Genomic DNA, 13,801 nt, shown 5'->3' on the forward strand with positions numbered 1-13,801 from the left:
TTCTATCTTGGGCCTCTCTTTCTTTCCTACTTTTTTTTTCTCCTTTCTCAGGATACTTTTTCAATAGCTTTTCCCCAGTTATCTGTTGAGCTCCCCTTCAGTGAATAACTTGAAGATAGACTAGCCAGTGAGGCTGTCTGTGATTTGGTGGTGGAAACTCAGGCCTGGGAAGGGCCATTGTGACCTTTTGCAGGAAAGGATTTGGGAAACTTTTTGTGGTTTGGGATATCCATGTGATCACTACCCCAGAGTAGCAAAGTCTTCCCATGGCCTCTCCCAGCGAGACAGGAGGTTAACTGAGGAAGACTGATCACTTGGGTTCAGTGCCCCTTCCAGGTTGCTTCTTGTCTCCCAAGCTGTTTTGCAGGAGTTGGCCTCTTTTCAGGTGAGGAAGGGGGAGCATGAGGGGTTTGAGGTAGGTTTGTAAGTTACTTCTGTTTGCCAGAGCCCTCTGAGTACTGAGAGGAGAAAGCGTGAGGCTGTTGTATGAGTCTAGTAATTGAATGGCCCCCTTTTCATTTTGCCTTCTTACCCCTACCTGCTTTGGCCCAACTCTGCAAAGAATGGCTAGTAGTGTCTCAGAGGCTCCTATCTTAATATCTGAAGTGTGCCTGAGCTGCTTTCTTTCCTCTGGCCACCTCTATCTAGGAGTATCTACAATATGTGGATACAGCATTTGGAGTTTATAAAGTTCTTTACGGACATTCTGTGTTTGGTCAATAGCAGTGGAAGAAAAGCCAGCCAAGCATTGTCGAGTGGTTATAGTTGTATTTAGCTGCCTTTATGTTTCCTATTGGACAAACTGGTTTTCTCCTCGAAAGAGAGGAGGACCAAGAGGATAAATGATTGCACTGTGTGCTTCTGGTGGGTCACAGTGCTTTTCTTCTGTTAGCTGTATGGACAGGCTCATGAGGCAGGTGAGCTTCATGACTAGATGATTTAATTCTGTCTTTACTATATTTTTTAATTGCTTGGCCTGAAGGCACTTATAATTTTAAAATCTTAGAGGAATAAACAAAAAATAGGTGTTATTTTTAGGTGTTCAACATTTATCGTCTCTTTAACAAGGACGGGTTTAAAGTTGTTATCTAGTGGAGGAACTCTAGAAGGTGAAATTTAAAGTGATTCTTCTAATTTTTGAATCTTGGATATGGGAAAGTTCTCTTTATTATAGATTTGTAAATGGAGTAATTTATGCACTCAGCAAATGTGTATTGAATGAATGCATACATGGACATGTTAAAACATGCAGTTTCAATAGATTGAGAGTTTGTGGAATAGTTATATTAATCTGGATTTACTATATGGTCCTCCTGCCTCTTAGAATACAAGACTTACTGGTACAGGGATAAACAGCAGGATCAGTGGAACAGTATTTTGATATATAATAAACATACCATGCCAAAGAACTTTTTAATAACAGAGCTGGAAAAATTGCTTGTCCATAGGCAAAAAAAGTAAAGAAGGATTCCTACCCAATGCCATAACAAAATCAACTTGAGACGGATTAAGCAGTTAAATGTCAAAAAGAAAAATTTAAATCTTCTTGAAGAAAATATTAATATATACCTTTTTGACCTCTGGGTAGGTAGGGACTTTGTAAACAAGATGAAGAAAGCACTTTCCATAAAATAAAAGATTGATAACTTTGATTTTTTTAGTTAAGAAAAAGACATCTTAAAATGAAAAAATAAAAACTAGGAGAAGATATGTGTAGGACACATATAGCCTATGAAGAGTTAGCATCAGGAGGTTATAAAGAACTCCTACAAATCAGTCAGAAGATAAGCATCCCAATAGAAAAATGGGCTAAAGACATGAAGAGGGATTGTACAAAAAATACACATTTCTTCACTAGCAATCAGGGAAGTGTAAATAAATGTACCCACTAAAGTAGTAATATTAAGAAATCTGATGATACCAAGTTTTGGAAATATTTGGATCAGTAGGATCACTTTAGATTGTTGGTAAAAATGTAAATTGTTATAACCACTTTGGAACACAGCTAGGCCTTATAAAATTGAACATGTGCATGCCTCACAACGTAGCAGTTCTACTCCTAGGATATACCCAAGAGAAGATCTTGCACACGTGTCCAAGGAAACATGTATAACAATGTAAAAACAATAAACAGGAAGCAAGTCAAATGCCTTTTGATGGGAAAATTGATGAATAAATTGTAGTATATCCACATAGTGTAATATTATACAAGAGTGAAAATGAATAATGGGTAGCTACATACAACAAAACGGCTGAGTCTTAGTAACTTAATGTTCAGTGAAGAAAAATAGTACCACAAGACTGTGTAAAGAACAATAATCCTTTTATAAAATTCAAAAACAAGCAAAAATTTAAAGGCATGTACTATACATACGTGATAAAAAACAAAAGGCAAAAAGATAATAAACAGAATTCAGGATAGTGATTACAGGGGTGGGACTGTGTAGGTTGAGGGATGGGATTGGGGAGTACATAAGTAGATAAAAATATTGGTAATTTCTAGTTCTTGGGTTGGACTGGTTAAAAAAAAAAAAGAATTTCTTTAAGATTGTTCCCCGAAAGTTGTCAGTTCACATTCCCAATAACAGTGTATGAGTTGTTTGTTTCCTAGTAACTTTGCCAGCATTGGACATTATAAATCTTTTAAATCTTTGCTAATCCAGGAGGTAAAAAATATTTTGTTTGCATTTCTTGGTTTATTAGTGAAATTGAACATCTTTTCATATATTTGAAGGTAATTAAGCGAAACGTCTTCTGTGTTTGCCTTTTATAACCTGTTTCCATTTTTCAGCTGGGTAAATTATCTTTATCTCAATAATTTCTTTGGATGTTAACCTTTTACATGTTATGTATGACAATTATTGTTTCTCAGATTATCTTTAATTATTTTTATGGCAGTAATTACCTTTATGTTTTTTAGCCTTGTATAAAGTTTAGAAAGTCCAACTCTACCCTAAGGCATAATAGTAATCTTTTATATTTTCTTTTAATACTTTTGTGGGGGTATTTATTTTTTCACTTTTTGTTATAGAAAATGTTGAACACATGTAAGAGTAAAGAGACTAGCATCCATCATTACACAGTAATCATCAACTCATGGCCACTCTTCTTTCTATATCCTCCACTCTTTTCCCATTTACCCTACTGGATTATTTTGAAGCAAATCTCACACAGCATTATTATGTCATCATATATTTAGTATGTATCTCTAAAAGGTAGAGATTCTTTTTTAAAACATAAAGTGGCTTTATTTTTTATATTTAAATCTTCAGTCTATCTCAAAGTTATTTTTGAGTATGGTATTATACTTTAACATTTCTAAATGTACAGTCATTTGTCCCCCAAACATTTATTGAATAATTCATCCACAATAAATGGGTCTGTTCAAGACTGTTCTTTTCCAATAGATTATTTTATATTTGTTTTCTTTTAAAAAACACTTTATTTATTTATTTTTAAATATTATTTATCTATTTGGCTGTGCCGGGTCTTAGTTGTGGTACGTGGGATCTTCGTTGAGGCATGTGGGATCTTCAGTTGCAGCATGTGGGATTTTAAGTTGCAGCATGCAAACTCTTAGTTGTGGCATGCAGGATCTCGTTCCCTGACCAGGGATTGAACCTGGGCCCCCTGCATTGGGAGCGCAGAGTCTTAGCCACTGGACCACCAGGGAAGTCCCATTGTTTTATATTTGTAATAGAACCCAGCAAGGCAAGTCTCCCCTCAGAATTTTCTTGGCTATTCTTTTCTTTTATTTTTTTAGGTAAGATTCAGAATCAATTCATCAGATACTCCCTTGAAAAAAATTAAAATCTTTCTGGGATTTTAAAAAAATTTACATTAAATTTACAAATAAATGTGGGGATTATTAGCATCTTTTCATTATGGAATTTTCCTGTTTAGTAATACAATATATATATTGTGTGTGTGTGTGTGTTCATTTATTGGAGTTTTATATTCCACAGTGATAATAGCAATGTTAATTGACATTTATTGTATACTAACACTGTCCTAAATCCTTGACATTAATTGTCTCATAATCCTCAAAACAAACTTATGACATAGGTAATATTATTATCCTTGCTATAACAAACACTTAAGCATTTAATAATGCTCTGCAGTGAAGGAAATGACAGTTGTCTTGGCTAGAACAGGTTCATGGTTATAAAATAAATACACAAAAATAAAAAGCTTTTCTAATTAATAGCTGCACTGCAAGAAAATTCCAACAGGGATGAGAACTATAAAATATTTAAGTTAAATTGAACAAGAAATTTGTAAGACCTCTAAGGAGAAGAATGTATGGTTAAGAGCTTGAGGGTATGACTGAAGTCAGGCTAGCTGAGTTCAAATCCCAGCTCTCCTACTTACTAGCTGTGTGACTTTGGACAAGTTACTTAACCTCCCTGTGTCAGTTATGTCTATAAAATAAGGATAGATATTGCCAGGTTATTTTTTGTTAATCCAGATTACCTGCCTCCTCAGCAGTGTATGAAAGTACTGTCTCTCTACATCCTCTCAGAAGCAATCTTAAAGCCAGAAGGAAGCACAAAAATCAAGACCAGCCATCAAATCTTACAAATCAGAAATGAGGCTCAGAAAGGGATACTGGTATGCTCAGGGTCATATAGGGAGATAGTGACAGATTCAGGTCTGGAACCTAGACTTTCTGACACACTCCTAGCATTCTTTTTACTCTTGTAAGAATTTGTGAACTCAACAAATATTCTATGAGCACTTACTATATATGAGAATTTTGTGCTAGATGCTAAACATCTATGTCATTTATGTAATCCTTATCAGTCTCTAAGATAAGTTGTTTTTATCACCATTTTATAGCTGAGGAAACAGAGTTATGTAACTTTCCCAAGATCCCACAACTAGAAAGCATCAGGGGAAGACTGGAACTCAGGTCTACCTCCTTCCACCCCATCTTCTTTAACCATACCTAAGTTATGCCCATTGCAGACGTTTGCTCTTTCCTTTCTTGTTCATTATCCCCTCTAAAGCTTCTTCCTTAATACTTTGGAGTTGTTCACACTCCTCATCATGTTTTGACTGCCAGGCTAACCTCTGCTTTGTGGACATTGACAACCACTTCATTGAGCTGCCGGAGGACTTGCCTCAGTTTCCCAACAAATTGGAGTTTGTCCAGGAAGTCTCTGAGATTCTCATGGCATTTGGCATTCCCCCTGAAGGGAACCTTCACTGTAGCGAGAGTGCCTCCAAGCTGAAGAGGCTCCGGGCCTCTGAGCTCGTCTCCGACAAGAGGAATGGGAACATCGCAGGCTCCCCTTTACATTCCTACGAGTTCCTCAAGGAGAATGAAACTATCGCCCGCCTGCAGGCCTTGGTCAAGAGGACTGGGGTGAGCCTGGAGAAGGTATGATGCTGTATATGGGTCTATGCTAAGGTGCTGTCCTGGTGAAATAAAGTGTGGAATGAGAAGGCACCCAGTTCAGGGCAAGGCATATCTGTGAGTACTGAAAGGATGCTCTGTGTGGGAGACTCTGGATTTAGCTCTGGCAAACATTTAGCTCTGCTACTTGAATCTAAATCTCGGTAGTTTCTCACTTCAACATCAAGGAGAAGCTGCTGTCATTCTCTGTAAACACTACTGCAGAGAGTCTTGGAGGGATGGTGGTGGCAATCTTTGTGTTCAGACTTCTTTCAGATCCATTGCCTTGTGAATTTCACAGCATCCTAAAGCACATAGAGCAGGAATTGTTGACTTAGAGATCCTCAGTGTTTTACCTAAGATTAAATGCTTCTATGTGGCTGACTTGCGGCTAGAACCTGGTCCTCTTGAATTCTAGTCCTCTGCTCTTCCCAGGGATGTACTTAACTTTGCATTTCCTGACTTTGATGAGACTGTCCGCTTTGTGTAGTTGTTTACCCATCTCTTCACCCTACCCATTCTCACTATTAAATTACTTTCTTAAATTACATATAAAATGGGGTAATGTAATCATTTCGTTGGGCTATTTTTTAGTGAAGTGTGAAACATTTCATTTTCCTGATTTGTTTAGTTAGTAGAGCAGATATTAAAAAAGAAAAATCATGGCCAGTTAAAGAAGAGCAGAGAAATATTTAGAGAGATTAAAAAAGTTAAGAAAACCAGTAAGGAAACATTTTTAGGGAGAAAGATAGGGAAAGTGATATGGGGGAGAAAAATCAAAGAGATGAAGGGAAAACCAGAGTCTGACCTTGTTGCTTTGCATTATCATTTTCTTGTTGACTTCCCAGACTCCTTCCTTTCCCTGACCCTTGAGATAACTGGTGTCTTTTCCTCTATTGCTGAATCTCTTTCTGCCTGTAATGAGTTCCTCTCCACTTTCATTGGGTTGCTGGGTACCTGCAAGTGGAACACCCTGATTTATCTCTTCTCCATGTCAGAATTCCTTTCTTTTTCTTTTCTTCCCATTTTTTTCTCTTTTGTTTATTTTCTCCATTTGCTGCAAAAGTAAATGACCATTGGTGGGGGGCGGGGCAAAGGATGAGTTGCATTTCTTTGGGATAAAAGGAAAAGCTTGCATGTTCTCAACTGTTTTGTTTTGTTTTTGTAGCTGGAAGTACGTGAAGACCCCAGCAGCAATAAGGATCTCAAAGTTCAGTGTGATGAAGAAGAACTAAGGATTTACCAGCTAAATATTCAGATCCGGGAAGTTTTTGCAAATCGTTTCACTCAGATGTTTGCAGATTATGAGGTGTTTGTCATTCAGCCCAGCCAGGATAAGGAGTCCTGGTTTACCAACAGGGAGCAGATGCAAAACTTTGACAAAGTGAGTATAATCCCACTGGGGAGGTGGTAAGAAATGAGAACATGCCAGACTCTCTTAAAGATGTGACTGAAGATGAGTTTTTCTTTCATAATATGTGCTGGAAACAAGTTCATGGTCCTTCTGATGTTGATAAAATATAAGGTCTGCTTGCTTTAGAGCAGAGTGCTGGTTATTGCTATCAGGTGGTTTACCTTCAGTCAAAGAGCTCTCTTAGGCAAAGATGTGCATGCAGGTTGAACATCAGGATTCTGGGAACATTGGTTGCTACAGTAGGTTACCTGAGTAAGTTAAACGGGCCAGTGTGTCAAAGTTTCAGGATATCTGAAATTATATGAATTTTTGAAAAGGATGAAGAGGTTTTATTGTTTGCAATTTATAAAGACCTAGGAAGCTTCAGAGAAGAGTTAACCTACTGAATCCCTTGGGTATGTAGCCATGGTTGATTAAGGCTGATATGCCCTCTTCCCTGTTGATGACTTTTTCCTTTTGGTCCCACCAGGCATCTTTTCTGTCAGATCAGCCTGAGCCCTACCTGCCTTTCCTCTCAAGATTCTTGGAGACCCAGATGTTTGCTTCCTTCATTGACAACAAAATCATGTGTCATGACGATGATGATAAAGATCCTGTGCTCCGGGTGTTTGATTCCCGAGTAGACAAGATCAGGCTGTTGAATGTTCGGACACCTACTCTGCGCACATCCATGTACCAGAAGTGTACCACTGTGGATGAAGCAAGTGAGGCCTCCTTGTTGTACTTTCTAGCCTCTTGGATTATGTCACTAACATATCCCTGTTCCTAAACATGCCAGCTTCTTTCCCTGTTTTCTGTTTTTGCGTAAGTTGTTCCCATTGCCTGAAATGCTTTCCCCTGTCTTTTTTGCCTGGCAGACTTCTTCTCATCCTTTAACACTGTGTCAGTTAGGAATGGGTCCTGCTGTAAGTACTAGAGAATCTAATCAGCAGTGCATGAGATAAATGGGGGTTATTTTTCTTAAATTATCAAGAAGTGCAGAATTGGTGGTTGCTCAGCTGCTCAGCAGTGTAATCAGGAAATGAGAGTCTATCATTTCACTCAGCTGTCCTTAGCATGTTGACTTTTATATTCATACTTGTTGCCTCTTTGTTACAAGAGGGCTTTTATGTTCACATTCAGAGCAAAGGGGAAAGTTGATGCCAGCTGTATTTTCCCTCTTACATCAGAAAGCAAAAGCTTTCCCAGAAATTTCCAACAACTTCTGTTGTCTCATAGGCCAGAACCATGACCACCCTTAAGTACAAGGGAGGCCGTGAAAGTGAGTATTGACCTGGGTGTAATGTTACCCTGAACTGTATTGATTCTATTAACAAGAAAGAAGGGGCGAGTGAGTTATGGGTAAGCAGCTTATAGAAATCCAGCTGATAGGTCTCCTCCTCTGTGAAGCCTTCTCTGATGTCCTCAGGCTGAGTTGATCCTCCGCTAAGCTCCTGTTTTGCTTTGTTCTTGCCTCCCCTTTATAATCTCTATTGTTTTGAGCCATGATTATCAGGGAGCAATTTAAGAGCAGAGACTGTATTTAATCATTGTCCTACCCCCAGTCCTCTAACATTGTGCCTAGAACATATAGATGTTAAAAGTTGTTTGCTACTTGCATGATGGAATACACCTTTTTGTTCACAGAGTCCCCGTCTAGGTCAGTTTCTCCAGAGAATAGTCTCAGCTTGAGGTGTCAGATTAAGTAGTGTGTTCTCTTCCTTGTGCAATATTCAGTGTCCTTGTTGTAGCCTTTTTGTATATTTTGTTTATTCATTTACCAAATATAAACACCCACTACATGCCCAGTATATGGGAAGTGCTCACCAAGTATTTACTGAATGAATGAATGTGCCAGGCATTTTTTTTAGGTTTTGAAGATACAAGTGGTGACAGTTTGGACAAAATCCTGGGTTCCTCAGCCTTATGCTCGATAGCCTTCTGACTTTATCTTTCAGCTCTTGCTCCAAGCCTTTCATTAAGGTGACAGTCCTCTTGGCCAAGACTTGAGGACGTGTTGCCCATGCAAGTGGAATACTCTAACACAGTCCTCCTTGCCTCCTGGAACACACACATCAAGTTTCAGGTCCTGAACCCTGCCTAAGGCGTTGGTCCTGGAGAGTTTGATGGAGACTTTTTTACAAAATTGTGGGTTTAGAGAAACATCTCCTAAACCATCACTTTAAATCAGGACTTCTCAATCTTTTCATGTTGTGTTACACTTGAAAAATGACAATATTTATGTATTGCTTGTGGGAATAAAGGGAGGAGTCTGTTTATAGCTGGAGACTGTAAAATGAGACACTCTGGTCACTTGAACCTTGCCCTTCTGCCCAAAGGGTTGAGGCAGTCAGTTCTCAGCCCATCTGTAATCCAACTGTTGAACACCAAATACTGATATGAGTTATTCTGGTCTCATTTGTGGCCAGGACATGAATTCTTGTGGTCCCATTAGAATGTGGAGTTTGGGATATGGAAGGAGGGTTAACTAAACCCTCATTTCTATGACTCATTTCAGAAAAATGGGTATCACAGAGACCCTCCAGGCAACTACATGCTCTGTTCCCAGGAATCATGCCCTTGGTATAGCCCTTCGGTATTTCCCTGAGATATGTACTCCAAATATGCTAGTTCAGAGTTCTTGCCACTGGCTTCAGATTTCTAGCCTAGAGGAGTAGTTCAGCTACCTCACGCCATTCCTCATGGACATCTTAGCTTCTTGAATCAGTCTGATTGGAAAATGGTCAAAATATAACTAAAGGGGTCTTTCTGGAGATTCTTTAAAATTTACATTTAGAAGGGATCTTGATGGCAATTAACTCTACTCATTCACTAATTTTACAGGTAAAGATTTTCCTTTGGCCTGCCATTGTATCTGGGGACCTAGAATAGTGCCTAGCACTTTTTGAGAGACTAAATAAGTTCTGATGAAGGAGGGTAAGGGAGGGAGGAAGTAAGGTAGGCCCAGAGAGAGAAGGCCACTTGACCTAGGACACTCAGCAAGGCCCAAAGGTGAGATGTTTTTATATGTATCTAGGCAATACCAGGAGAATTACCAGCTTTTTGGTTCTTACCCTTTAAAATTTTTGAGATACTATTGACATACAGTAAACTGCACACATTTAAAGTTTTGTTACACGTTATATTCACTGACATCGGGAACATACCCATTACCCTCAAAGGTTTTCTCATGCCCTTTTGTAATACCTCCATCCAGTCCTCTCTGCGTTCTCTCCCCCAGTCTCCAGGCAACCACTGATACGATTTCTGTTACTATAGAGTTTGAATTTTCTAGGTTTTTATATAAATGGAATCATGCAGTATGTATTCTTTTTTTTTTTTTTTTGCGGTATGCGGGCCTCTCACTGTTGTGGCCTCTCCCATTGCAGAGCACAGGCTCCGGACGCACAGGCTCAGCGGCCATGGCTCACGGGCCTAGCCGCTCCGCGGCATGTGGGATCCTCCTGGACCGGGGCACGAACCCGTGTCCCCTGCATCGGCAGGCGGACTCTCAACCACTGCGCCACCAGGGAAGCCCTGTATTCCTTTTTTCTTTTTCTTTTTTTGGCTGTGTTGGGTCTTCGTTGCTGCACACGGGCTTTCTTTAGTTGCGGCGAGGGGGCCTACTCTTTGTTGTGGTGCACGGGCTTCTCATTGCTGTGGCTTCTCTTGTTGTGGGGCACGGGCTCTAGACGTGTGGGCTTCAGTAGTTGTGGTGCGCAGGCTCAGTAGTTGTGGCTCACAGGCTCTAGAGCACAGGCTCTGTAGTTGCTTCGCGGCATGTGGGATCTTCCCGGACCAGGGCTCGAACCCGTGTCCCCTGCATTGGCAGGCAGATTCTTAACCACTGCGCCACCAGGGAAGCCCCAGTATGCATTCTTTATTTTAGTCTGTCTTCTTTTACTCAGCATAATTATATTGAGATTCATTCATGTTCCTTTTATTGCTGAGTAGTATTCCACTGTATGGATATTACTACAATTTGTTTGTTTACCTGTTGGTGGGCATTAGAGCTATGAACATTTGTATGTAAGTTTTTGTACAGACATATGTTTTCTTTTCCCTTGCATACATACCTAGGAGTAGAATGACTGCACCATATGATATTCGTATGTTGACTTTTTAAAGAAATTGCCAAATTGTCTTTCAAAGTAGGTGTGTATTTTACATTCTCACTAGCAGTGTATGAGAGTTATAGTTCTTCCACATTGTTGTTAACATTTACTATGCTCAGTCTTTTCAGTTTTAGCCATCTAATAGCTATGTAGTGGTATCTCATTGTGGTTTTGATTTGCATGTGCTTGATGACTAGTAATGTTGAACATTTTTTCATTTGCTTATTTGCCATCCACAGGTCTTCTATGGTGAAGTGCCTGTTTAAATCTTTTGCCCATTTTTTTTTATTGTGTTGTTTTGTTATTACTGAGTTTTGGAAGTTCTTTATATATTCTGGATACAGGTCCTTTATCAGATATATGATTTGCAGATATTTCCCTGTTCTGTGGCTTGTCTTTTTGCTCTCTTAATGGTGTCCTTCAAAGAACAGTTCTTAATTTTGATGAAGTCTGTTTATCAGGGTTTTTTTTAATGGATTATGCTTTTAGTGTTGTATTTAAGAAAATTTTGCCTAACCAAGGTAACATAGTTTTTTTTTTCTATACATATCCTTCTAAAAGTTTTTAGTCTTAGGCTTTACATTTAAGTCTATGATCCATTTCAAGTTGATTTTGGTAAATGGTGTAAGCTAAGGGTCCAGGTTTATTTTTTCCGGATGGATATCCAGTTGTTCCAGAATCATATGTTGAAAAGATTATCCTCTCTCTGATAAATTGTCTTTTCACCTTTGTCAAAATGTTAGTGATCTGTATATGTGTGAGTCTGTTTCTGGATTCTTTGTTCTGTTTCATTGATGTGTTAGTCTACATTTACACCAATACCACACTGTCTTGATTACTGTAGCTTTATATTAAATCTTGAAGTCAGGTAGTGTTAGTCTTTCAACTTTGTTCTTATTTTCAAAGTTGTTTTGGCTATTGTAGGTCCTTTTTATTTCATATGTATTTAGAATCAGCTTGCCAATCTACAAATAACCTGAAATTTTCATTTGGATTGCCTTGAATCTATAGCCCAATTTAGGGAGAATTGACATTTTAACATTATTCAGTCTTCTGATACATGAACATGGCATATCTCTCCATTTATTCAGGTCTTTAATTTCTCTCAGCAGTGTTATATAGTTTTCAGTGAACAGGTTTTACATATCTTTTGTCAGATTTATTCCTAAGTATTTCATATGTTTAGTGCTATTGTAAATGGTATTTTAAAGTTTCAATTTCTGATTGTTCATTGCTAATATATAGAAATATAATAGAGTTTTGTATATTGATCTGTGTCCTACAACCCTCCTAAACTAGTAGCTTTTTGTATATTCCTTCAAATTTTTTATGTAGACAGTCTTATTGCCTGCAAATAATGATAGTTTTACTTTTTCCTTTCCAGTCTTGATATCTTTTCTTTTTCTTGCCTTATTGCCTTATTGCACTGGCTAGAACCTCTAGTGCAATGTCAAATAGAATATGGCATGCTTGTCTTATTTCTGATCTTAAGGGGAAAGCATTCACCACTAAGTATGGTGTTATTACTATGTTTTTTTCTTTTAATTAATTAATTAATTAATTTTTGGCTGAGTTGAGTCTTTGTTGCTGCGCGTGGGCTTTTTCTAGTTGCGGCGAGAGGGGGCTACTCTTTGTTGCGGTGCACGGGCTTCTCATTACGGTGGCTTCTCTTGTCGTGGAGCACGGGCTCTAGGCGTGCGGGCTTCAGTAGTTGTGGCTCGCGGGCTCTAGAGCGCAGGCTCAGTAGTTGTGGCGCACGGGCTTAGTTGCTCCGCGGCAAGTGGGATCCTCCCGGAGCAGGGCTCGAACCCGTGTCCCCTGCATTGGCAGGCGGATTTTTAACCACTGCACCACCACGAAGCCCATCACATGGTTTTTCATGGGTATTTTTCTATCAGTTGAGAATGTTGGTTTCTGTTAGTAGCTTGCTGACAGTTTTTATCAGAAGTGGTGGTTGTATTTTGCCAAATGCTTTTTTGCATCTATTGAGGTAATTATATGGTTTTTAGCTTTAGTTTTATCAAAATGGTGAATTATATTCATTGATTTTTGAATGTGTAAACCAGTCTTGCAGTTCTGAGATAAACTCTCTTTGGTCATGATGTATTATCCTTTTGTTTATTATTGGATTTGCTTTACTAAAAATTTGTTTAGAATTTTTGCATTTGTGTTCATGAGGGATTTGGTTCCTAGTTTTCATTTAATGTCTTGGTCTGATTTGGTATCAGGATAATGCTGGCCTCATAGAATAAGTTGGGAAATACTCCCTTTAGTTTTTTGGAGGAGCTTGTGTAAGTGATACTATTTCTTCTTTAAATGTTTAGCAGAATTCATCAGTGGAGCCATCAGGGCCTGGAGTTTTCTTTGTAGGAAGGTTTTAGACTACAGATTCAATTTAAAAAATAGATATAGAGCTATTCAGGTTATCTGTTTTCTTGAGTGAGCTTTAACAGTTAGTGTGTTTCATCTGTTGTCAAATTTGTTGGCATTGAGTTGTTTGTAATATTCACGGCCTAAGATAGGCTGTAAATCTTTCAAGTAATATTTTAATGACATTCCACAAATTTTGATATTTTGTGTTTTCATTTTTATTCAGCTCAAAATACTTTATTTCCTTTTTTTTTCCTTAGAAATTCTGGAATTCCTTTAATGTTCTCTGACATATATTTAATTCTGTACAATTATTATCAAAATAATCTTTTTTTTTAAACATCTTTATTGGATTATGATTGCTTTACAATGGTGTGTTAGTTTCTGCTTTATAACAAAGTGAATCAGTTATACATATACATATATCCCCATATCTCTTCCCTCTTGCGTCTACCTCCCTCCCACCCTCCCTATCCCACTCCTCTAGGGGATCACAAAGCACCGAGCTGATCTCCCTGTGCTATG

The 13,801-nt window shown here is 38.5% G+C and overlaps 1 protein-coding gene across 2 annotated transcripts in view; it reads left to right on the plus strand.

Annotated features, from left to right (window-relative positions):
* DENND5A (DENN domain containing 5A) overlaps positions 1-13,801 on the plus strand; it is a 108,323-nt gene that overhangs the window by 57,235 nt on the left and 37,287 nt on the right. For both annotated transcript variants that reach the window (XM_079928511.1, XM_079928510.1), the window contains exons 6-8: positions 5,066-5,383; positions 6,567-6,782; positions 7,282-7,516. In XM_079928511.1, the coding sequence (XP_079784637.1) occupies positions 5,066-5,383; positions 6,567-6,782; positions 7,282-7,516 (769 nt within the window). The remainder of the gene's footprint in view (positions 1-5,065; positions 5,384-6,566; positions 6,783-7,281; positions 7,517-13,801) is intronic.

Source organism: Stenella coeruleoalba (assembly GCF_951394435.1).
Source record: "Stenella coeruleoalba genome assembly, chromosome: 8".
In the NCBI taxonomy this organism is placed as follows: Eukaryota; Metazoa; Chordata; class Mammalia; order Artiodactyla; family Delphinidae; genus Stenella; species Stenella coeruleoalba.